The sequence below is a fragment of the Lemur catta genome, chromosome 17 (assembly GCF_020740605.2).
Source record: "Lemur catta isolate mLemCat1 chromosome 17, mLemCat1.pri, whole genome shotgun sequence".
Classification (NCBI taxonomy): domain Eukaryota; kingdom Metazoa; phylum Chordata; class Mammalia; order Primates; family Lemuridae; genus Lemur; species Lemur catta.
The window spans coordinates 22,691,145-22,715,234 of NC_059144.1; the positions used below are offsets into that span (position 1 = coordinate 22,691,145).

At 54.4% G+C, this 24,090-nt stretch overlaps 4 protein-coding genes across 4 annotated transcripts in view; 3 read left to right on the forward strand and 1 right to left on the reverse strand.

Annotated features, from left to right (window-relative positions):
- The first annotated feature begins 4,661 nt into the window (after positions 1-4,661).
- On the forward strand, positions 4,662-11,994 carry FAM83C (family with sequence similarity 83 member C). The gene is made up of 4 exons (XM_045528733.1): positions 4,662-5,311; positions 7,533-7,700; positions 7,892-8,016; positions 8,522-11,994. The coding sequence occupies exons 1-4, from the start codon at positions 4,799-4,801 to the stop codon at positions 9,960-9,962; spliced, it is 2,247 nt and encodes a 748-aa protein (XP_045384689.1). The 5' UTR covers positions 4,662-4,798; the 3' UTR covers positions 9,963-11,994.
- Positions 11,995-12,099: 105 nt separating this feature from the next.
- Positions 12,100-18,030, forward strand: EIF6 (eukaryotic translation initiation factor 6). The gene is made up of 7 exons (XM_045528735.1): positions 12,100-12,196; positions 12,429-12,539; positions 12,651-12,736; positions 14,260-14,435; positions 14,981-15,157; positions 15,353-15,534; positions 17,735-18,030. The coding sequence occupies exons 2-7, from the start codon at positions 12,433-12,435 to the stop codon at positions 17,742-17,744; spliced, it is 738 nt and encodes a 245-aa protein (XP_045384691.1). The 5' UTR covers positions 12,100-12,196; positions 12,429-12,432; the 3' UTR covers positions 17,745-18,030.
- A 66-nt stretch (positions 18,031-18,096) lies between these two features.
- MMP24OS (MMP24 opposite strand) lies at positions 18,097-20,251 on the forward strand. Its single transcript, XM_045528736.1, has 2 exons — positions 18,097-18,665; positions 18,763-20,251. The coding sequence occupies exons 1-2, from the start codon at positions 18,645-18,647 to the stop codon at positions 18,937-18,939; spliced, it is 198 nt and encodes a 65-aa protein (XP_045384692.1). The 5' UTR covers positions 18,097-18,644; the 3' UTR covers positions 18,940-20,251.
- Positions 19,601-24,090, reverse strand: part of MMP24 (matrix metallopeptidase 24) — a 43,378-nt gene continuing 38,888 nt past the window's right edge. The window contains exon 9 of the mRNA XM_045528734.1: positions 19,601-22,289. Within this exon, the coding sequence (XP_045384690.1) occupies positions 21,952-22,289 (338 nt within the window). The 3' untranslated portion in view covers positions 19,601-21,951. The remainder of the gene's footprint in view (positions 22,290-24,090) is intronic.

A 24,090-nucleotide genomic window follows, 5' to 3' on the forward strand; every position in this document is an offset into this window, starting at 1 on the left:
GGAAGGGGTGGGATGGGTGGGGAGAGGCGGCTGCATCAATAGCGGGGGCTTACGGGGCCAGTACATAATACCTCTTTCTTCCCCTCCCAAGTTCAGAATGAACTGCGAAATAAGACATAAGAGACAGACAGATGGACATTAAAACGTTGGCTTTACCAATATTACTGATAAAGCTTTCACTTATTGGCCAAATGGAATTGCTAATATCCTCCCCTCCTCCGAAAACTTGCAGGGACAGGACCCTGCAAGTTTACCTTGTAGGTAGATGAATGGAGAAGGTGCTACCTTTGCCTACAGCAGAACAACAACAACAACAAAAAAAAAAAAAATCCAGAAAGACTTGAGCCCAGCTCCTTCACTAAGTCACCAGTCAGAAGTGAGTGAGGATGCAGAAGTGTTCCTCTTATACCTTCCCTCCGCTTATGAAATCATGAGAAGTGAGGACACGTCTCCCACTGGGATGGGATGATGTGGATGGGTGGCTGGAGGGGTCAGGGGAGAAGGTGGGGAAGGGTGAGACCCCATTGTCACAGTGTCTACAGTCTAGACCCAGACCCAGAGCCTTTCCTAAATAGAATGCCAAAATTCTCATTCCCTGTGGCCCAGTGGGCCTAGAGGGGTATGAGTGCTCATCTCTGTGATTGTGGAGAGGGGACCCTGCCTCCTGTGAGCAGGGGTGGGATGAGACCAAATCTCAGAGGCAGCAGTGGGACCAGCCACACTCCACTGCTGTGGCCCTGGGCCATGTAGGCCTGAGGGCCAGACTTTGGTCTAGAAGGGGCTGGAGACTGACGAGGAGGAGGGTCCTCTGGTTGCTGCTTTACTGGTTTTCAGGCCCTCCCGCTCAGCTGCCCTTTCACAACTGGAAAAACTCTGGACTTCAGCGTGCGCTCTCAGTCAGGCACCTGACATAGATTAGCACATTTATTCCTCACAACAACCCAGTAGAGGAGGTGGTGTTGGTCCTGTTTTACAGATTAAGCCACTGTGACTCAGGGAAGTTGTGATTGTTCAGCTCACCTATTAAGTGGCAGAGCCACTGTTCCAACCAGGGGGTCTGACTCAGTCCAATGGCACAACCACAGCCCCTGCGTAGGGCCAGCTCTATGTCCCCAGCCCTGGGCTATTAGGATGAGATAAGAGCTCAGAACAGTGACCTCCTGAAGACCTGTGTCTTCTGGAAGGCTGGTGCCTTGGGCCACCTCCCCCCCTTCAAAGCTGCTTCCAAGTTATCCAAAAATACCACTCTGGAATCATCCCACTCTCTGTGCCATCGTCTCTATGGTAATAGCCCCACACCTTAGCAAGGTCTCAAGGCTCACAATGGTAAGGGTCCAGATGGCCTTCCCATTAGTGTCTTTCCCTGCACCATACCCCCCCACCCGCCTTCCTTGGCCATGTCCTTGCCCTCCTCCTCTGGCCAGGCATGCCCTGCTTGCCACTCTGCACTTACTGAAATCTTCCTCATCCTTTACCATGCATCCCCTTGTATCTCTGCCTCTTAGGTGGCTTTGCCTTGATGCAAGGGACTTGGGCACTCTCTGGCTCCCCTAGCAGCCCTGGCTGCACCTCTGCTGGAATCCTGTCTCCCCTGACCCAGAGGTGCCAGCCTCTGCTCCCACCACCCCCACATGACAGTCATCTGCCCGGGCGCCACTTGGCTTGTGAAAGACAACAGACAAGACTAAATGGCCCCTAGGATGGCTGAGTGAAGCCAGGCAGGCATCTGACACACCTCCTGGACAGGAAAATAGTTTCCTTCCTCTCAATAATAGTCATTAAGGGGCCTGTGCCCAACACAATGCAGCTAGGGACTGGTCTTGGGTCTGTCTGGAGGGCTTTCATCACCCTGGGCCATCTCCCCTACCCTAGCCCCAAGGCGACTCTGCCCACAGGGAGGGCTGCATTGGGAGGGGCAGCTGTTCCTGCTGCTGTGGGGGATTGGATTTGATTTGCACACTGTTATATTCAGGATGTTCACTGGAACCTTTTCCCTTCAACTCAGTCTTCCCACTCCTGCCCCTCTCAACTGAGCCCCCTGTACACACCCACAGTACCGCAGTCCCAAGTTAGAGTTCAGGACTACCCCACCGCCCAGACACTCATGCACACACAGATCCATATACACTGACATGCAGCTAGGTACTCACAGACAGCCAAGCAGGCACACGTGCACAGGTACAATTCAGCATATGTGTATGTACATATATTTAGTTGAATCATATAAAATTGCCAGTCTTCAGTGGGTTTTTTTAATTTACAAAAATGGAATCTAATACAAACTTGGGCATGGAAGGAAGTATACAAAAATACAGAGCCAAATTTGTACACCCATGTTCAAGTAGCATTATGCACAATAGCCAAAAAGTGGAAGCAACCCAAGTGTCCATCAGTGGATGAATGGATAAGCAAATTGTGCCATTAATATATACATACAATGGGATATTCAGTCTGTAAAGGAAGGAAATTCTCACACATGTTACAACATGCATGAACCTTGAAAACATTCTGCTAAGTGAAATAAGCTGTCAAAAAAGACAAAGCTATACAATTCCACTTAAATGAGGTATCTAGAGTAGTCAAATTCCTAAAGACAGAAAGTAGAATGGAGGCTGCCAGGGGCTGAGGGAGCGGGAAATGGGGAATTAGTGTTTAGTGGGTACAGAGTCTTAGTTTTGCAAGGTGAAAAGAGTTCTGGAGATTGATGGTGGTGAGGGTTGCACAGTAATATGAATGTACTTATGCCACTGAAGTGCACAGTTAAAAATGGTTAAAATGGCACATTTTATGTGTATTTTACCATAATTAAAAGATACAGAGAGACAAATATATGTACCATGAAGTAGACTTAAACACACTGAAAGATAAAAACAGTTAACTCACACACCCACATGCCTCCCTCCCCTTTGGATTCAGATAAGGCCCTGATTCTCCCCTTCAAACAAATCTGGAGATAAGGCCCTAATGAGAGCTCCTTGCCCTCCCACAGGCTGGCTTTGTTTACTCTGCCTCCTGCCCCTCCTGCAGCCTCCCCACCCCCAGGGAAGGGCGTCCTTAGAATGACTGGTGCTCCGATTTCTGCCCCTGCACCCAGGAGAGGGTGGGATGGCCCAGCATTTCCGCTCTGGCCTGTGGCTCACCCAGGTCCGCCCCTGGGCCCTTTACTTCTAGGCTCCTCTAAGACAGCCCCAACTCAACTCAGGGAACTTCTAAATCCCCCTATCCCCCACTGCATGTGCAAAGTTCTGTGGACACAGAAGAACCTGTATCCCAGACATGATCATAGACCAGATAAACCAAGCGCAGTCAGTACTAAACAGGGTTGTGAGACATGGCTTTAGGTCTCCTGTACTCCCTGCTGTCCTCATTGGACCTCATCCCTCTGAGGAAAGGTGGTGTCCACTTCTGCCAGGCCTGTCCCCCATCTGCAGCTGCCATCAGCTGACCCCCTTCTCCAGGGCAAAGCCTCTCGCCCATCCTTCCGAGGACAGACTGTACATGCTCTGGGACTTTGTCCCTTGTTGGGGCAGAGATCAGAAACCTGCTGGCCCTAGCTGTCCCCTGACCTTACAGTGTGTTTGCCCATCCTCTGAAATAACCTTTCAACCTTTTAATACTCGGCCCTAGAGGAGGGGAGGAAGGTTGGGGTCTGGCCCCACCAAGCCAAGTGTATCCCTGGAGTTGAGGGTGTTCCATGTGGAACAGCATGTCTCAGGGGTGGGGCTCAGCCCACTGCCCCAGGTGCACCAGGCCCTTGTTAAAAAGGCAAGCTCTGAAGGCCTACTCAGACCAGACTGGATCAGGATGGGGTGGGTGGAGCCCGGAGATCTGCATTTTAACACTTCCCAGCCATTCTTGGGGTGTCCTGTGACAGCCACTGCTCTAGGTCCTTGGAGGATGGCCTCGAGCAGGGACGGGGCAGGGGGCTGTGAGCACAGGGTGGGGGTGGGGCAGGGGGCTGTGAGCACCAGTTTTGATTGTGGAGAGTGACAGGGTGATTATGGGGGCAAAGAGAGGCCTGGATGAGGGACAGACAAGTATTTTGTTTTTTCCTCCCTCCTCCCCTTCGGATAGACAGGTATTGATGTCCTTGCTGGTTCAGTGTGACACTCATTCAGCTCTTATTCAGGGCCTGTGTGCATGTGGGCCAACAGGTGTGCTATCCATCATGGTCTGTTTGGGGTTATGGCCAGTCTCTAAATTAGTGTTTGGGCCAATTTATGTGAATATGTTTGATCAAAACATGTGATCTGCCTGTGTTGGCCTGTAGTCTATGTTGGTCAATTGTCAGTATATCAGTCAGCATACCTGCCTGTGTGTTCATGTCTTTTCCTGGGTGTCTTGAGACATTCATCCACTGTGGAGTGTGTGTGCATGTGTGTGTGTCCCTGAGCAGGCACAGGCCCCTCTGGACTGTAATCTAACCTCCATGGGTCCCTGGAAGGTCAGGGTTTGGAGACTTGCTAGGAGCTTGGTGGCCTACGGCGGTGTTGCTGGGCTGGAGCGGGGAGGGGAGGGGAGGCAGACAGGAGTGTGCAGTAAGGGCCTGGCACTGCTGCTTCTCTGGGCAGGCGAGTCCCAACACAGGCAGACAGGTGGGGCTGACCTGACAGGTTCCAGAGGCCAGGGGCAATGGGGCGGAGCATGCCTCTGACTTAGGGTGGCAACGGTTTGGGGGCCCTGCCACACAGGGAGCGCGCAGGCAGGAGGTGGTTCTGCTGATACCTTCTTCCTGCTACGGCCAATCCAGCGTGCGGCATGGGGCCTGCCGGTGGGTGAGGCAGCCAGGTGGGCAGGCATGTTCGGAGGCCTAGGACCTGGGGGCCTAGGAGCCCACGGCATGGCGGGACCCCTGCGGGGCCGGGTGGAGGAGCTGAAGCGGCCATGGTGGCGGGAGAGCTCGCCACTGGTGCTGCGGCACAGCGAGGCGGCCCGGCTGGCAGCTGATGCCCTCCTGGAGCGAGGTGAGGCTGCCTACCTGCGGGTCATCTCTGAGGAGCGGGAGCTGCCCTTCCTGAGCGCCCTGGACATTGACTACATGACCAGCCATGTGCGTGGGAGCCCTGAACTTAGTGAGGCCCGGGGGCCAGAGGCCTCGGGGCCTGACTGCCTCAGCCTGCTCTCCGAAGTCACCTCAGGCACTTACTTCCCCATGGTCTCCGATGTAGACCCCCCAGACCTGGACCTGGGCTGGCCCGAGGTTCCACAAGCCACGGGCTTCAGCCCCACCCAGGCCGTGGTCCACTTCCAGAGGGACAAGGCCAAGAACATCAAGGACCTGCTGCGTTTCCTCTTCAGCCAGGCCCGCACGGTAAGGGCCTCATCTCCCTTCATTTCAGATGTGGAAACTGAGGCCTAGGGAGGGAAAAGGGACTAGCCCAAGGCCACACAGCAACTTAGGGGCAGAATTGGGACTCGAACCTCTGGCACTACTAGATCACAAGCTCCTAGAGGGTGGGCACCTGTCTTATTTACCTTGGCAACCTCTTGCTCTCAAGAACGTGATGGATGAGCATAGAATAGGTCACAGGCCTCAGGGATTCCACAAAACCCCTGAAAATGCACACGAAGTTGTGATTGTTGGAGGAGGGGGTTCTCACTACATCTTTCTTGGGAGATGGTCCATGGACTTCATCAGATTCTCCAAGTTTTATGATCCCAAAATTAAGAACTCCAACCGTGGAAAACATCTGAGCCACCCCTTTGACTTACAGAGGAAGAAACTGAGGCCAGAGAGGGGCTGGGACTTACCGAGGGAGGTCCAGTCAGTTGGTGGAACAGAGCTCAGGGCTCCTGGAGAGTAGGGGGTCTCTGAGTCAGGTCCTGGGCTGCAGTCAGGGCCCCACTTGCTGGTTCATGTCCCCAGCGGCTTTTTGCCCTCCCGCACTGCCTCTGCAGCTGGGCCTGAGGCAGGGGAGGGGCGCTGGTGCAGGCCTCCTTAGCACGGCCTTGGAGCTGGGCTCTGAGCTCAGAACCAAGGAGGAAAGAGCAGTGGAGGCTGCTGGGCTCAGCCAGGTGGAGCGGTGCAGGAGAGAGAGAACCAGGCGGGCAGGTAGGGGAGGGCAGAACCTTCGACGGCTCCAGCGCTGCACAAACATGGCTTCACTCCTAGAGCCCCAGCCTCGACTCAGGAGATAGGGGAATGCACAAGATGACCCCTGGCAGGATTTGAGGTTGGGTTAGGTTCCTGCTGCGGAGATTAAGAGCCAGGATACTGGGATCCCACCAGTACCTCCAGAGCCTCCCTGGCAAGCCTGCCTGTGCCCCAGGCAGGGGAGGGCCAGGCCTGATTGGCATCGAGAACGAGGTTATTAGTGAGGCTCTTGCTGTCGTTGTCACCCCTGCCTCTTTGATCTTTCCTGCCTATCCTTGTTCCCCCCACCCCTGGCCAGCCTGTGCTGTGAACTAGGGCATCCTGCCTCCTCACCCCCATTTATACCCCTGCACCCCAGGCTAGGAGCCAGGCTCCTGCTCTGGGCTGTCACGGACTCTGAGCAACCTTGAGAAATGCTCCCTTTCCCTGTAGCCCGATGTCCTCATTTATTAAGAAGGCAGCGGGAAAGGAACATTTATTGAGCTTGTGTGTTGAGCATTTTCACATTTAGTTCCCCATAAGTCAGAGACGTAGCTATCTTTATCTCCGTTTCACAGATGAGGAAGTTGAGGCTTCCAGAGGTGCAGTGACTCTCCCGAGGCTGTATCCCTAGAAAGTAGCAGAGTCCAGGTTTGCACTCAGTTCTGTCTACCTCCAAGGCTGGATGCTGTGCTCTGGCCCTGCCTGGGAGAAGAAATCCTCACAGCAGATACAGGCAATGGGAAGAAGTGTCAACTAGGGGCTTGAAGGTGCCAGGGGGGTTTCATGGGCCTCTCTGAGTCAGCCCCTTATATGGGATGGGGGCACAAGCCCCGGCCCAGCCCTCAACTGAGCAGGAAACTTGGTTCCACTTGGCATGGATGTAAGTAAGGGAGTCTGTGGGTGTAAGGTTTCACACCAGAGCCCTGTAGCTTCACAGGGAAACTGAGGCAGGGCTGGGAAAGGGCATGGAAGACTCCAGTAACTGGATTACAGCTGTGATTCCTACAAGGGGAGCCTCAGACAGGCCCTGGGTCAGAGCAAGGGCTAGAGTTAACAGGGAGAGCACAGGAACTTGCCTGGGACTTGGGGGCTGGGTTCTGTTTCTGACTCCTGTCCCCCCTGGGCCTCAATGTAGAGTGAGGCTTTGGACTAGCGCAGCTGATCCACAGACTTCTTTGAGGATTTGGTGACAGATAAGCACTCGTACCACAGAAAAATGCACACAAAAACTTTTAAACAACTAGGGGTTCAAGACAGTCAAATCTCCCTGTGCCCAAGTTAAAGGCCCCCGGGCTGGGTCATTGCTAAAAGCTCTTCCATTTCAGTCATTGTTGAAGGCTCTGGTCTCCTGATTTTCAGTCCAGTGCTCTTTTCCTGGGACCTGGCTCCTGCCCCGGGCTGGGCTGGGTGTGGGCAGTGCCCTGGGCAGGGCTGAGTTTTCACACCCCTAACCCAGGTGGTGGCTGTAGTAATGGATGTATTCACCGACATGGAGCTTCTGTGTGACCTTATGGAGGCCTCAAGCCGGCGTGGTGTCCCCGTCTACCTGCTCCTGGCCCAGGAGCACCTGAGGCACTTCCTGGAGATGTGCTACAAGATGGACCTCAATGGGGGGCACTTGCTGGTCAGTGAGGACCAGGGACAGTAACCAGGGGCTGGGGTGGGCAGGGGAGCCAGTTGGATGGTCAGTGGGCACTGGGGGTGAGTGGGAGTGGGAGACTGGGCTCCTTTAGCTATCTATGCCCATGGGGCATAGACATGGCTTGAGCCCCACTCTCTCAAGGTCACCCCAACCTCCCTCCACCCTTGGCCCAGAACATGCGTGTACGGAGCACATGTGGGGACACATACTGCACCAAGGCAGGCCGCCGCTTCACTGGGCAGGCCCTGGAGAAGTTCATCCTCATCGACTGCGAGCAGGTGGTGGCGGGCAGCTACAGGTGAGCAGCAGAAGGAGGGGAGAGGGGCCTGGGGCTGTGCCACTGGCTGATGAGAGCACGTGGCATCCAGCAGCTTTGAGCTTCCCTCCGTTCATCCATCCCTTCAGATTCAGACTGAGCACCTGCCGCTTGCCAGGCATCGCCAGGGTTCAGGATAGCATGGGGGGCAAGTCAGCCCTGGAGGAGCTCACTGTAGTGGAAGGATTACTTTAATGCCCTTGGCATTGAAAATAACTACTGCGTGTTGGAACTGGAGGGACTTCAGGGAACCACCCCTGGCCCATTTTACAGAAGGGGAAGTTGGGGCCCTGAGAGGCCAGCCATGTGCCCGTCTGCTAAGCAGGGCTAGGACGAGCAGAGACTCTGGGGTTGGAGCTCTGCCCCTGTCACTGTGAGCTCTCATGGTGGAGTTTGGGTCAGTTTCTGGGTACACTCCCCTGGCTGTGACCCTTGCTGAGCCCCAGGGTCCTGCACTTAGCCTCCTGACCCCACCTTCTGCCCCTAGCTTCACCTGGCTTTGCAGCCAGGCCCACACCAGCATGGTGCTGCAGCTGAGGGGTCGCATCGTGGAAGACTTCGACCGGGAGTTCCGCTGTTTGTATGCCGAGTCACAGCCTGTGGAGGGCTTCTGTGGCGGTGAGGATCCACTGTCTCCCAGAGCACTGCATCCTCCTCTCCCAGAGGCCCTGGCCTTCGGGCCTGGCATTCCAAGCCCCACGTCCTCCTCACCCTCCATCACCAGCCTCAGCAGCATCAAGCGCTCACCTCTCATGGGCCACTCCTCCTACCTCGCTCTACCAGGAGGCGGTGGCTGCAGTGACATGGGTATGGGGTCCTCGTCCCCCAGCCCTGCCCACCGCGAGCCCAGTGGCCAGCCCTCCCTGCACCGCCAGCTGTCAGACCCTAACCGTGGCTCCTCTCCTGGGCTCTACAGGGCCAACCTGGGCAAGCTGGGGGCATACCCATGGTCCCAGTCCTCCCCTGCCCTCAACCACAATAGCGCCAGCCCCTTGACCCTGGCAGTGGGGTCACCTCTGCTTCCCCACTCCCGCCCCCTTCTCCACTTCCCCCGGGGTGTCCCAGCTCTGTCCCAGCTCCCAGAGAATGGGGTCTTAGGAAGCCAGGAGCCTAGCCCTCCACGAGGTCGCCGGGTACCTGGGAAAGCCCTGGAGCCAATGGAAAAGAAGAAGGCATCTCTGAGTCAGAGCCATGGCCAGCTGGATCTCCTTGTACCCTTCCCCAGAACCCAAGAAGCAGGAGACCCTGACTCTGGGGTTTCACCAAATTCAGGCTCCCTTTGGCCTGGCGAACAGGCCCCAGAGGACAGGAGGTTGTCCCCAGGCCAGGGCAACAGCCAGCTGGATCTCCTGCCCCAGGCCCAGGGTGCTGGGGGTACCCCTGAGTCAGGTTCCCTCAGGCCTGCTGATCAAGTCCCAGAGGACAGAAGGCTGTCCCTAAACCATAGCCTTGGCCAACTGGACCTCCTGGTACAGCACCCCAAGGCCCGGGGCTCCAGAGCGCCCCCTGAAGCCAACTCCTCATCCAGGCCTGCCAAGCAGGGTCCAGATGAGCGAAGGCAGACCCTGGGCCACAGCCAGCTTGATCTCATCACAAAGTTCGGCCCGTTCCGGGGTGAGGGGCCTGGGCCCAGTGGTCTCCCAGGACCAAGCCCTGCTCGCATTGCTGGAGTGGGCTCTGGGGAGAAGCGGCTGACTCTAGGCCACAGCAAGCTGGATCTCATCACCAAGTATCATCAGTTGCAGGGTGCCAGGCAGGGGCCTGAGCCTGGCCTCCTTGGGGGTCCCACAGGTGGCCATCGCAATGGTAATAGCAATGACCTGTTTAGAGATGAGAAACGGCTGACCCTGGGCCACAGCAAACTGGACCTCATCACTAAATACAACAAGTCCAAGTTCAAGCTGCTCCGAAGTCGCTTTGAGTCCTAGCTCTGCTTCCAGCAAGGACAGGTCCCTCCTCCACCCACTGAGACACTGAACTTGCTCAGGTCCCAAACTCTGGGGAACGGAGGTGACAGAAGCCCAGGTCAGACACACTCTCTGGGATGAAGATTCTTGCTTACACACATACAGACAAACACAGGGAAATGAAACCCACAGTTATTGGGTGTCTACTGCATGCCACTATGCTGGGCGCTTCACACCAGGTACTACTTCTCATTCTTCATTCTCACAACATCCCACAAGATGGACCATTTGTAGGTATACAATTATAGGATAATTGATGTTATCCCCCTTTTTTTACAAATACAGAAGCTGAGGCCCAGAGTGTTTGAATGACTTACTTGGAGTCGAGTCCAAGTAAATGGCAGGGTAGGGACCTAAATGCCCATTCCATATGTTGTACACAGCACATTGACAGGGTACACATCCACAAACTGCACACCCACAGCCACACACAGTACACATAGGTCCATGTGAGAAGCCAAAACACTCAAAATTTTAGTTGTGGGTACTCAATAAATGTCATTTGGCTAAATGAATGGCTACACAAAATACCTGCATTCAGTGTACACCGTAGATCCCCTCAGAATCCACAAACTATAAATATGCCCCATAACCCCAAACACACACACAAACGCACACACATCTCCCAACCCCCAACCAGTATCTTCTTGAACCTAAGCTGTTTCCAGCCCTGTGCAGGGCATACCGTAGGGCTGACAAATGAATCAGATTCGGACCCAGGACAAGGATGAAATGCATGAGCCATTTGGAGAACAAGTCAGAGCTGTATCAAGTTAAAGGCTAACCAGTGACAGGGTGACAGAAAACAAAGGGCAGAGAGTCATGGAGATGGTGGAGTGGTCAGGATAGTTTCGTAGAGGAGGCAGCCTTTGAGCCAGGCCTTGAAGCATGAGGAGGTTTTGGACAGACAGAGGCGAGAGTTAGAGGAATTTTTGGTAGAGGGAACCAGGTGAAGAGATGTCCAAGAGAGGACTGAGTGAGTGAGTCTGAGGTGAACTGGGGAGGACTAGTGGAGCATGTGGATACTCAGACACAAACACACACACGTCCTCATCATCATTATCATCCTCATCCTCATCTTGCTGAGTGTCTCTTGAAGTATGGGCTGTAACAGGTTGTCAGCCCTTTTCCTGAGCTCACCGCCTGCCTAGAACAGTACACATCATACAAATCAATAAAGGCAGACATGACTGTGACCCAGCAGCAGCCTGGTGTATCCTGAGCTATGTGAAATTAATGAAATGGGCACATTGTGGGCAGGGGCAGAGCACCATTCAGGCCAATTATGGAGGGCCCCCTGGAGGAGAGTGAATGGCCAAAGAAGTGCTTTTGGGGAAGGGGGACCCAGAACTCCAAGCCCTCTCTGCTCTCACTGTGACATTCTGAGAGGCCCTGGGGCTTTTGTAGATTCTACAAAATGTGAACCAAGTTCATCCTGTTCAGGAGAGCCAGGCCCTTGGCTGTCACCATTATCCCAGGGACAGAAGGTGGCTGCTGAGTGAGTGATAAAAGCCGTGCAAGAGACATCGTGGAAGCCAGTCAGCACTCTCATCCCTGCCCATCCTGAACCCCTTTCCCTCTGACCTCTCCCTAAGGCCCTGTTTCATCCATCCTCCCCTCTCTCCAATACCTTCTTCAGCGTCTACTTCTCTGGCTGTGCCTCCTTGTCCAGCTTGTTTGTCCTGGTTTCACTTCTCCCTCCTGGACACTCTCTCCCTGGGTGACATCATCTACCCCAGGCTTCAGCCCCTCATTTCCAGAAGAATGAGATTGGGCTCCACATCTGGGCTTCTGTCCCGCACGGCGGAGCTGGACTCATCACTTCCCCAAACCGGCCCTTCCTCCTGTGGCTTCATTTCAGTAAATACCTCTATCAGCAACCCATCTTCTGCGAGACACCCTTGGCTCCGCCTCTCCTTCATTCTTCACATCCGACCAGCCTCAGGTCTAGGTCGATTGTAGCTCCTAAAAATCTCCGGAATGAGGAATGAATGAATGCACAAACATAAACTGAGGGCGGGGCCGCGTCCCGACCATAGCAACCATAGAGTCCTCCGGGAGGCTGGAGGTAGAGGGGCCGCATGCGCGGCTGGGTGCGCAGGCCCTCCCGGAAGTCTCCTGGGCGGAGGCGGAAACGGAAACATTTTTAGAGAGGCGAAGGGTCTGTTGTCGCGTGTGGAGTTTGCGGTTACTGGGTAAGCGGGTGTGAGGGGAGACCGGAAGGATCAGCTCCGGGCCTCAGGCCTGGAGGAGTCGGGGCTGGAGGATTCAGGGCCAGAGAGCCTGAGGGGCCCAGTGGGCGGGACCCAAAGTCTGAGAGGCCGAGAAGGGCGCGGTCTCCGCGGGGCCAAACGGGGGAAGAGGTCGGGTTACCTGGGAGGGGATCCGCCGGCCCTGAACTCTCATTCTCTGCCTCGCGGCCCCCAGCCTCATGGCGGTCCGAGCGTCGTTCGAGAACAACTGTGAGATCGGCTGCTTTGCCAAACTCACCAACACTTACTGTCTGGTGGCCATCGGAGGATCAGAGAACTTTTACAGGTGCGGCGGGAGCCCGGGGGCTTGAGGTGGCGGGGAGGGGAGTCGGGAACTTCGACAGAGTGAAGGTACCGGCCCCTCAGCCTCGTGACCACCGACTCCATATCCCTACAGTGTGTTCGAGGGCGAGCTCGCAGATACCATCCCCGTGGTACACGCATCCATCGCCGGCTGCCGCATCATCGGGCGCATGTGTGTGGGTAAGACAGGTTGAGGGCGCCGAGGGAGGGAGTGGAGCCTCCAAGTACGTTATTCATACCCTTGGAGAGGATCCGTAGTGACCTAAGAATTTCCAGGCTTTCATCCATTATCTCTGGGGACTGTAGAATCTCTGTGTTGGGTAGGACGCAGTCTTAAGTGTCAGCATATCGGGGGGCAACCTCTGGCAAAGGCTTCTAAATAATAGTAATAACATTAATTGCTTTCACTCTTTCTTCTTCACAAAGACACTGGGAGGTAGGGATTATTGGCCTAATTTGACTGATGAGGTAGCTGAGACTCAGCCTAAATGACTCACCAAGTTCCACACCTAGTTCCACACCTAGTTCCACACCTAGTTTAGAGGAGAATTTGTATCTCATCTCCCCCTGCCACTGACTGTGGGCAAGTTACTTCCTCCTCCTGAGCATCCATTTCTGCCCCTATAAAAAGGACTAGCTAAGATTCTGGGTCCTCCTACTCAGTTACATTTAAATCCTAAAGTCCCCTTACCACATTTCTATCCTACCTCCCTGCCTCTCAGCACTGTTGACTCTGACCAATGGTCCTTTCTTTAAGCTGCATCTGTCTCCTTGTTTGATCTGCCACTCCTTGTTACCTAGTGCTGTTCATTGAGGTCATATAAAAGTCTGATTGTTTTTTACTTTACTTTGTTTTTTTTTCTTTTTCGGTTAAAACATCCTGATCTCTAGCCATGCCCTTAGGACTTGAAGCAAGCTCTGACAGAACAAGGGAGAATTTAGCTTGGCCTTTGATGTATTTTATGGCAGTAGTAACTCGAGTTCAGAAATTGAGTTGTGGCCTTGCAAGGATGGGCAGAGGTTTAGCCGTAGTTGTCACGTGCATTTGTAGTTTGTTCATTCTTGTTGCTGTATATGTTTTGTGTAAGTATACCACAATGTATTCTTTCATTCTCTTGACAGTGTGCATTCAGGTAGTTTTCACTTTGGTGTGTTAGGAATAGTGCAGCTGTTTTTTTAGTGAACAGATGTACGTATTTCTGTTGGATGTATAACTTGGGAGTGGAATGGCAGAGCCACAGGTTGTGTAACTATTCAATGTAGTAAATGATGCCAGATAATTATCTGAAGTGGTTGACCAATTCATACTCCTATCAGAGTGTATGAGAGTTTCAATTGCTCTATATATCTTTACCAACACTTGACATTGATGGTCTTTTAAAAAGTTTAGCTGGTTTTGTAAACATAGTGTTGGCTCAATTTTTTAGTTGCATAATGTGCAACTAATGCCAGGAGCCCTTCCTGTTAGTTCTACTGCCCCAGTTCATGATGGTAAAGTGGGCAAGGTTTTTTGGGACAGGCTCCTGGGCCATCTGTGGCCTGCCCAGTGGGACCCCTGGTCCCCCTGGGTGTTGAATGGATCATTGGGCTGGAGGATTGGGGTCTGGGCCTAAAGTTTTCCTGGGAAAGCTGACTGGGCAGGGCTTGGTTGTATCCTCAGTCCCTAGGGCTCTGCAGACATCTTCCAATTTGGGTCTTTCCAGGGAACAGGCATGGTCTCCTGGTGCCCAACAACACCACCGATCAGGAGCTGCAACATATTCGCAACTGCCTCCCAGACTCAGTGCAGATCCGGCGGGTAGAGGAGCGGCTCTCAGCCCTGGGCAATGTCACAACCTGCAATGACTATGTGGCCTTGGTCCACCCAGACCTGGACAGGGTGAGGCAGCCTAACTTCACCCAATAGTCATAGGACCATCCTACTCAGTGGGTAGCCACTGTTCTTTCCTAATAGGCAGGAATTGGGGGTATCTCTTGTGGTTTCTTTTCATATATGGCCTCTGGAATTTGAGGCACTCATTGGAATAATAATAGAAGACTTCCATGGTGGAATCAGTGTCAGAAAGAAGCTGGGGAGGGTATGAATCCTCAGGATCTGGAAGTTTGACCCATCCAGTCCTGCAGCCTGGGCCAGGATAAATGATTGACAGTTGAACTTCTGACTGTGGGTTAGAAGGAAAAGGGTGACATGGAGACGAGCCTCCAGCAGTTCAGAGCATGCACAGATATTAGGGGCTCCAGAGCTGGCCTAAACTCTGCTCTAAGCTGTACCCCCTCCTTCCTCTGGGTGAGGCTTTCATATGAGGTATGTAGCAGAGAAATGAGGGGCTCAGGGAGCCAAGCTGGGGTGATTCTGGGCATAGAGAACTCTGGTTCTTTGGCCTATAAGTTCTGGGCCCTGAATACAGTACCTTTGGTTGACAGGAGACAGAAGAAATCCTGGCTGATGTGCTCAAAGTGGAAGTCTTCAGACAGACAGTGGCTGACCAAGTACTAGTAGGAAGTTACTGTGTCTTCAGCAATCAAGGAGGGCTGGTGCATCCCAAGACTTCAATTGAAGACCAGGATGAGCTTTCTTCTCTTCTTCAGGTCCCCCTTGTGGTAAGCATTCCTGTCCTCTGACCCCTGTCGCCTGCTGAGGCAGATCCCTTTGCCTAGTGTTCAGGAATCTGGATCATTACCTGCCACAGTTTGGGATTGGGGCTGCAGGTCAGGGAGCAGGGTTTGGGGAGAATCCTCATGAGGGAAGGGAGAGATTTTGGTGCCATGACCCACAACGAGCCCATCCCTTGGCAGGCAGGCACTGTAAACCGAGGCAGTGAGGTGATCGCTGCTGGGATGGTAGTGAACGACTGGTGTGCCTTCTGTGGCCTGGACACAACCAGCACAGAACTGTCGGTGGTGGAGAGCGTCTTCAAGCTAAATGAAGCCCAGCCTAGCACCATAGCCACCAGCATGCGGGATTCCCTCATTGACAGGTATGTGTGTGTTGGGGGGGGGGGTCTCTCCTCTCTTCTGCCCAGGGCACTGGGCTCACTTGACTTTTGAGGGTAGGGGGAAAAGATGCCATGTAGACTGGGAGGCATATTGTGTTTATACTGGTAGGTTCTCCTCGTATGAGAATGTATCTGCACACTGCTGAGCAGTCACAGGATACAGTCAGCAAATATTTCATGAGCATCTGCTAATCTTCATCTTTGAAGACTCACCTCAGTGTCCCCTATGTAGGCAAAGCTTCCCTATGGTTTTTCTTATGTCATCACTGACCACATTATTTTGCAGTTTTTGTTTGTCTGTACATCAGTGTTCTCAGCCAGCAACAGCCCAGGGCCTGAGAGAAGAGAGCTGTTTGCTGAGGGAAGGTGGGAAGGGTACTCTCAAACACTGAAGAGACCCTAGTTGCTATAGGAGTGTTTTGACTGGTTGGGGGTGGGGAATATTGCATCAAAATCACAATATGGATTTTTTTTTTCAGGACAGTCTTGGCTGGGCGTGGTGGCTCACGCCTATAATCCTAGCACTCTGGGAGGCCGAGGCGGGAGGATCGGTCAAGGTCAGGAGTTCGAGACCAGCCTGAGCAAGAGCGAGACCCCATCTCTACTAAAAATAGAAAGAAATGATTTGGACAGCTAAAAATATATATATCGAAAAAAATTAGCTGCACATGGTGGCCTGTAGTCCCAGCTACTCGGGAGTCTGAGACAGAAGGATTGCTTAAGCCCAGGAGTTTGAGGTTGCTGTGAGCTTGACGTCACAGCACTCTAGCCCGGGCAACAAAGCGAGACTGTCTCAAAAAAAAAAAAAAGACAGTCTCACTCTGTCACCCAGGCTAGAGTGCCATGGCGTCAGCCTAGCTCACAGCAACCTCAAACTCCTGGGTTCATGAGTTTGAGCCTTCTGCCTCAGGCTCCCAAGTAGCTGGGACTACAGGTGTTAGCCACCATGCCCAGCTAATTTTTTCTATGTTTAGTTGCCCAGCTAATTATTATCTATTTTTAGTAGAGATAGGGTCTCACTTTTGCTCAGGCTGATCTCAAGCTCTTGAACTCAAGCGATCCTCCCACCTCAGCCTCCCAGAGTGCTAGGATTACAGGTGTGAGTCACCACGCCTGGTTTACAATCTGGATTTTTGTGGGTTAAAAAACAAAACAGGGAAGAGTGGCTTATGCCTGTAATCCCAGCACCTCTGGAGACCAAGGTGGGTGATTGCTTCAGGCCAGGAGTTTGAGACCAGCCTGGGCAACATAGTGAGACCCTGTCTCTACAAAAAATTTAAAAATAGCTGTGATGGTGGTATGTACCTGTAGTCGCAGCTAGTCAGGAGGCTGAGATGGGAGGATTCCTTGAGCCCTGGAATTTGAGGTCAGTGAGCTATGATTGTGCTGCTCCACTCCATGCCAGGTGAAAGAGTGAGACCCTGTTTCTAAAAAAAGGGGGAGGAAAGAAAGAAATATGTACTTTGGTTTTATAATCACGCACATGATTATTGCCTCCAGGAAGAATGTTTGTACTTATTTTTACTGAGCAGATCTCTTTTTTTTTTTTAATTTTTTTTTGAGACAAGAGTCTCACTCTGTTGCCCTGAGTAGAGTGCCATGGCGTCAGCCTAGCTCACTGCAACCTCAAACTCCTGGGCTCAAGCGATCCTCCTGCCTTGGCCTCCCATAGTGCTAGGATTACAAGTGTGAGCCACCGCGCCTGGCTGGCAGATCTCTTTTTCTGCCTGGTATTTGTGGCTTTTCATGTTTAATTAGCACTAATAATTAGGGAGAGTTCTGGCCCCAGCCCTGGCATGGGAGCAGTGTGGTCTGGGCACATCCCTTCCCCTTGCTGTACCCCCTTGTTCCCATTCTGATGTTCAGTGAACTTGTCCTCTGAGGCTTTGGTTTATGAACAATAACAGTTTGAATAAGTTGTTGAGTGAGTTGACCCACCTGAGTGGGGAAGGAGTTGTCACTGTCAGTCATTAAGCATTGAGAATTCTAGAGTAGACTGTGACTCATGGATGCAGTCAAACCTGGAACCAGGATGGGGCTGGGTGGGGCTCTGAGTGTGGCTCTTCAGGGCTGAGCTAGAACAAAGGCTCAGGCGTGAGGGTGGAGGAAAGCACCTTGAGAGTGAAGAGTGAGGTGTGCACTGTGCAACAGCTGCTGACAATGCTCTTTCCTCTCCCTGCAGCCTCACCTGAGTCACCTTCCATGTTCTGTGGGCTCCTGGCTCTGGACTTTGGCTCCCTCTCCATGCCCCACCCAGTCTGGACCAGATGCTGGCAGGGAGGTGGCAGAGAGCTCACTGGAACTGAGTGGCTGTGCATCCAGGCCCTTTTGAACCTGTGCCAAAATCCCAAATCCATCGTTGCTCCAAAAACCTGTTATGTTTTCCTGGCTGTTAGGCCCTGTGGCTCCCGGCTGAGGGTTCTGCTGTCTTGTGCCACCCCATTAAAGAGCAGCTGCCTCTGGCCATTCTGAATGTGATGTTTGGGGTTCTCAGCCTGTGTGCAGTTTGTCCCAGGGTCCTGGGAATATTGGATGGGATGGACACACACTCCCCAGGTCCCCAATCTCCACACATGCATCCCCCTCTCCATCATCATCAGGATGGAAGGGTACATCCCGGGCCAAGAGGAAGACACACTCTTTACTGTAGTTCTTCCATATTTCACCCAACTTCTGTCTCAGTGTTCTTTGGTCTTCAGAGGATGAGAATCTGTTCCAGTTTTCCCCTGGGCTGGTATGAAGACCCTGTGAGAGCTGTGGGGCACCTGGCTTCAGGGCAGTCTTGCCTGACGCAAGATGGATGTTGGTTGCTGGTTGCTGGTTCCCTTGCGTGCGTGGGCGAGGAACCGTCCGCTTCTCAGGGCCTGGAACGCCCGGGCGCCCGGTATTGCGGGCGGCGCCGTCAGTCCCTGGCTGCGCGCGGGGCGGGGCCTCGGGGCGCGGGGCGGGATTGGCCGGCCGTGTTCGTTGGGCCCCGCCCCCGGCCAACATGCCTAGTTTACACTGGGGCGGCCGGAGGGCGAGTCGGTGCGTGGTGACGTCACCGCGCCGGCTCCTCCCGACGCTTGAGGCAGGCTCCGAGACACCGGCGGATGCGGCTGCGGCTGCGCGAGGTGAGGGCTGGGCAGGGCTGGGCTGGGCTGGGCGAGTGGGAAAGGGTTCCTAGTGGGGTTGCCTTGACCTAGGCCTGAAGGGCTTCTGTTCTCGCAGACTATGGGGGCTCAGCAGAGCGGCGGCCAGGGCGTCCCGGAGCCCACACAGCCCCAGCCAGCGGCACCGGAGGGCCCAGAGCGACCCCGGCCTCAGCCTCAGCCCCAGCCCGAGCCCAGCCCGTGGGGCCCGCTGGACGACGTGCGGTTTCTCATCGCCTGCACCTCCTGGTACTGACTCCGGAGGATGCCTCCCGCCTGCTGCCTCCTGTCGTCCTTGCCCGCCTTGGCCCACGCCCCTGTGTCTATCTTACCGCCCCTCTCCCAGCCTCAGCGCTCTGGAGACCACAGAGAATTCGAAGAGGTCGCCGGGGACTAGAAGCCCCCGTGGAGAGGCCTCCGGAGCCTCTCCCCCAGCCTGCTTCCCAGCCTGCACCCAAACTCAGCTCAGACCTTCATGCACGCCCTCATCCTCTTCAGCTGCCCTGGGGCATCCCTCCCTGTCACTGTCTTCCAGTACCAGGCCAGGGCTCCTGACCTCGTCTGCCTCTTATTACTGAGAACCAAGCTCGTGCCTGTGTCCCAGGTCATGGCACCATGTGCCTTGACTTCAGAGATGCTCTTGCCACAATGACCCTCCCCATACTCCTCCTGAGGGGTGTTGCTCCCCTATCTTGGATCCAAATGAGGCATCATCGGGCTGTATTCCTGGGACCCCAGTAACACTGGGCCTCCAGGGTCAGCCTTTTGGAGAGGAGGGATATATGTTTGCTGGTCTGGCAGATGAATTCGTGGGGCAGCTCCCAGACACCCCAGAGCACCCTGTTCTCCCAGAAGCTTCTTAAGCTCACTCTTAGAGAACCCGATCTTTGTTCCCACGTCCCAGGAAAGTGACACACTCTGTATTTCTGTTTTATTTAGAAATGATTTAAAAAACATTATACAAAGGCTGATCAGTTTAAAATGTGACTGACACTGAAATGCTGTGATGTTCCCCAGGCTGAGGGGAAGCTGGGCTCTGGGGCCCCCAGTGCTTTGCCCCTCTGTCCATCTGCCCTGTCCTGGGGTGGTGGACAAACACATGACAACAGGCAGGAGAATCTGAGATTGGAAGCCTCTAGGCTGAGCCCTCTCTGGGCCTGGCCCCACATCCCTCACGTCTGCAGCCTGGTCTGCCTGCCCCATCCCCTGCTCTTTCTCAGCTGGCCTAGGTAGTACCAGGAGCCAGCGGGGAGCCTGGCGGGAGGTGGGGGGTGCCTAGAGCTTTCAAGAAGTGAGAGCACCAACCTGAGGAGTGGAGAGGGACCAGCAAGGGAGGCCAGGAAGAGATGGATAGAGGAGACACTTCTCATCTCATCTCAGACCCTACAGGGTCCACAGATGGGGACATGAGACCCAGCCAGCCCACTGGATGGCCTGGGCAAGTAACATAACCTCTCTGTGCTTCATCTGAGGGCATGATGAGAGTTACCCTCGGCCTCCCAGGGCCTACACGAGTTTCATGTGAGTGGACAGGTGTGAGCTAATAAAGTGCTTTGCAAAGTATAAAACACTGTACAAACCTATGAATCACTAATATCTCTGCAGTTGTTCCCTGCCTGCCCCAGGGAGCCTGCCCTTGGCCAAAATGAACAAACAAGGATGATGACAGGGGACACAGTAGACCCACATAGGCGCCTCTGGGACGAGAGATTTTGCTTGAGACAGCTCCCAGGGCAGCAGGAGTCCCTGTCTGTGCTACAGGCTAAGCTGACCCAAAGCCCAGGAGCCACAGGGTGGGGGCATGGCCCATGCAGGCTCAGAGGGCGGGGTGGCATCTGGGACCGTGCCAGCACCCTGAAGACTGCCTGACACCTCTTTTTGGCTTTGGCAGAGAGCCAGTGGGCATTGCTGAACCCATTGGTCTTGCCTAGGGCTCCTCAGTGACAAGCAGGACTACCTCTGCTGGACTGGGGCAAGGCAAGCTGAGCCCTGGAAACCCTGCCAGAGACAGTGAAGGGTGGGCCAGACAAGGTCAAGAAGGGAGGCCCCTAGGCTTGGGGCTGCTACCAGTTGGGGGTGCCCTTTAACCAAGAGCAGTGCAGGAAGATGGCCCCTTGAGGTGGGTCGGCCAGGGCTTACACTGCTTCTGGGCCGAGAGACTGAGTTGGCCTCAGGGTGGTCTCAGTGCACTCCAGAAGGCTGCCCTGGGCCCTTACTCCCAGGCCCTGCCAGTGTTGGCCCTACAGCCATCTCTGCCTCAGCTAGTCAGGCTGAGCCCCAGGTCACTAGTGCCAGGCTGGGGCAGGGCTGGGGACAGAGCGAGTGGGGAGAGGGACAGGGATAATGGCAGGGAGTGGAGGACAGTCACAAACTTGGATCGGCCTCCAGAAACGGGGTCAGCTTCTGCCCCAGCTCTGTAGCCTCATGAGCAGGGACCGGCTCCTGGGGTGTCTGGGCGCTAGAGTGGCCTTAGCAGCACCTTGGTCCTTATCGCCTGGGGGAGGGCCGCCACACCGGCCTCATCACCAAGACAGTCACCTCTAGTTCACCTAACGCCTCAAGCAGCCTTTGCAAAATGGGACTTTAAACAGTAGTGACAGGACATTTAAATATTCACGATGTGAGAGCTGGGTCCTTGTCAGACCCAGGTGGGCCACAGCCCTGCCTGCAGCATGTGACCCTAAGTCCTGGGTCTCGGAGGAGACCCTGACCAGTGGAACAGGTTTCCTGAGGGGTCTGCTGTATGCCAGCAGGGGAAACCCAGGCTTGTTGCCCACTGTGTCAGCAGCAGGGGTCCTGTAGCCTTGGAGGACAGTGGGGAGGGGGTGGGGTGACATCTGACCAGCAGGTGTTGGCAAAAGGGGACCGGGACTGGTGGCATCTCCCAGTTGGGGGATGAGAGCTAGTGCTGGCTTCCCGCAGAGGGTGCTGGGTCCCAGCCAGGAAGACACCACAGGATGCAGTGACCACAGGGTCTCTCCTGGCATGGTCCCTGCCTCCTGGTGGGGCCTGGCTTACTCCCTTGAGTAGAGAGTAGGTTACCCAGGACAGAAGACTGGCAGCTTGGAGCCAGACACCCACCCTGGGGCACAGCCCCCATGGCTCCCTGCCCCACGCTCAGCCTAGGCCAATGCACCCACCACTTCAGCTGTATGACCCGGCCTAGGGCCCTGCTGGCCCCGGTGGGCAGTGGCCAGAGCTGCCCCTGACCCTGGTGAGTAAGGGCCTGGCTGGCCAGACCGAGTGGACAGAGAGGGCTCTGGGCTACTCACACCCACTCCTGGACTGGCCGCTTATAGTAGGTGACAGGCTGAGGGCCTGCCTTGTTCTTGAACTGGAAGATGGTGTAGACCAGCACCAGGATGCAGAGGGACAGGATGCAGGGGATGACCACGGCCACGGCGTTCACAGAGCCCGGCACATCGTTGATGGTCACCATGATGTCCACATCGTCCTGGGGCAGCCGCCGCTCCTTGCGCCGCTCCACCTCCTTCTGGTTGCAGCCCATCCAGTCCCGCAGGATGTTGCGTGGGTAGCCTGGCTCCACGCTCAGTTTCTGGTTGTCAAACTTCCAGTAGTCCCGGCCTTTGTAGAAGTAGGTATAATCTGCAGAAATACAGCCAAGCATCACCTCTCCCAGACACGTCCAGGCACCTGCTCTGGCAGCGTGAGGGGGAGGGGACAGGGTGCTGGGGCAGCGAGGGGGTGGGGGCTGTGCTGGGCTGAATCGGCCGGTAAACAGCACAGCTGCAGCTGCAGGGAGGGGCACCCAGGACCTGGAGCGGCCACTTGTTGTCTCAAAGGTCCTGGGAAACCACTGAGGGGCTTTAGGTAGAATTGGGACATGTTGAATTTGTGCCACCCAGGAAGGACCCTTCTCAGCCTGGGGTCACAGCTCTGTCACACTGTGCCCACAGGCCCCTTATGCAGGTCCTGTCAAGCACTGTCTCCCTAGCTCTAGGACCTCAGTCTGGCTCCTGCTTGAGCCAAGGGAGGCAGGGAGCAAGATTTCTCCCTTTGTTGACAGCAGACACTGCGTCTCTGTAATTATGAATTTTTTTTGGCTTAACATACATCACTTCACAACACAGATGCAGGATCTTTGGGACTGTTGTGGGGGAGGGAGAAAGAAGTTTTTCTAATTTATGAGACATTTTCCATGCTCCTCCTGGAGGCCTGGTGGCCACCAGCCCCAACGGCTGCCATCAGGCGCTCACAGCCCGTCTCCCCACCAGACCAGGAGCTTCTCAGGAAGAGGAGCCAGGCAGCCCTGCCAATCTCTCCCTGAGCAGCCACCCCAAGGCTCCAGCAACAGCGTCCACAAGGGACAAAGCGGCTCATTCAAATGCTCCTCATTGGCCAGCTCCCCACCCTGGCTGGGACTTTCACTGGTCAAGGTCCTTGATGTCACTTGTCTCTGAGGCTCCCCCAAAAGGGAGACCATGTGTGTAAAGCATCAGGTACACAGGAGAGCCAGCAAATAGCATCTCTGCCCCTGTAGCCACTGGCTTTCTCGGAGAGCCCTTCCCCAGCTGTCTCTAACAGCCCCTCCGGCTCGTCGCTCTCTCACAGCATTTATTTCCCTTACAGCATTTGTTGCCACCGTATTTGTTTTCTGCCACCAGACTGGGAGCTATGCAAGTCTTGTTCACTGCCACCTCCCCAGCCCCCATCACAGAAGCTGGCTGTCAGTAATTGTTATGCAGTGAATGAATGAATCCTGTCGTTCTGTATAAACTGAAATGCACCAACAAGATGATGATGAGGAGGATGATGATGATGATAGCGGCTAAAACTTATATAGCATGGACCGTGTGCTAGGCATTATTGTAAGTGCTCTACATAATTTAGCTTATTTAGTCCTCACAAAGCCATTACATAAAGGTAGGTACCATTGTTATCCCCATTTCATAGATGAGCAAACTGAGACGTAAGAGGTGGAGGTAGTATGGGAACCCAGCTAACCTGGCTCCAGAGTCTGTGATTTGACCAGATCAAGTATTTAGCAAACACTCAGGGTTGCCCACTCTGCACCTGGCTGGACTGGCTCCTCTTTGAGAAGCTCCTAGTCTGGTGGGGAGACAGGCTGTGAGCTCCTGATGGCAGCTGTGGGGGCTGGTGGCCACCTGGTCTCCAGGAGGAGCATGGGACACAGTCTCATAAATGAAAAAACCTCTCTCTCCCTCTTCCTGCCTTCAGGCTGCGTGAAAAGCCGCCTTTGAACCACCCATGTCCGTCACTGCTTCTCAGATCTGATAACTCAAGGAGCCCCTGGAGCGCAGCTGAGGACCACTGTTGGAGAAATGCCTTCTTAAGGAAGGAAGTCAGTCTGTGAGAACATCTCTCAATTGTGAATCATTCTTGCAGATGAAAAACCATGACTTGATCTACCCTATGGACATGGCTA

Bases quoted from the DNA above. Each gene is read 5' to 3' on its own strand.
- EIF6 (XM_045528735.1), top strand. From the start codon at position 12,433: ATGGCGGTCCGAGCGTCGTTCGAGAACAACTGTGAGATCGGCTGCTTT. The intron at 12,540-12,650 runs GTGCGGCGGGAG...ATATCCCTACAG, and splicing joins GGATCAGAGAACTTTTACAG to TGTGTTCGAGGGCGAGCTCG. The intron at 14,436-14,980 runs GTGAGGCAGCCT...TTTGGTTGACAG, and splicing joins TCCACCCAGACCTGGACAGG to GAGACAGAAGAAATCCTGGC.
- FAM83C (XM_045528733.1), top strand. From the start codon at position 4,799: ATGTTCGGAGGCCTAGGACCTGGGGGCCTAGGAGCCCACGGCATGGCG. The intron at 5,312-7,532 runs GTAAGGGCCTCA...CCCCTAACCCAG, and splicing joins TCTTCAGCCAGGCCCGCACG to GTGGTGGCTGTAGTAATGGA. The intron at 7,701-7,891 runs GTCAGTGAGGAC...CCCTTGGCCCAG, and splicing joins TCAATGGGGGGCACTTGCTG to AACATGCGTGTACGGAGCAC.
- MMP24OS (XM_045528736.1), top strand. From the start codon at position 18,645: ATGCGGCTGCGGCTGCGCGAG. The intron at 18,666-18,762 runs GTGAGGGCTGGG...CTGTTCTCGCAG, and splicing joins TGCGGCTGCGGCTGCGCGAG to ACTATGGGGGCTCAGCAGAG.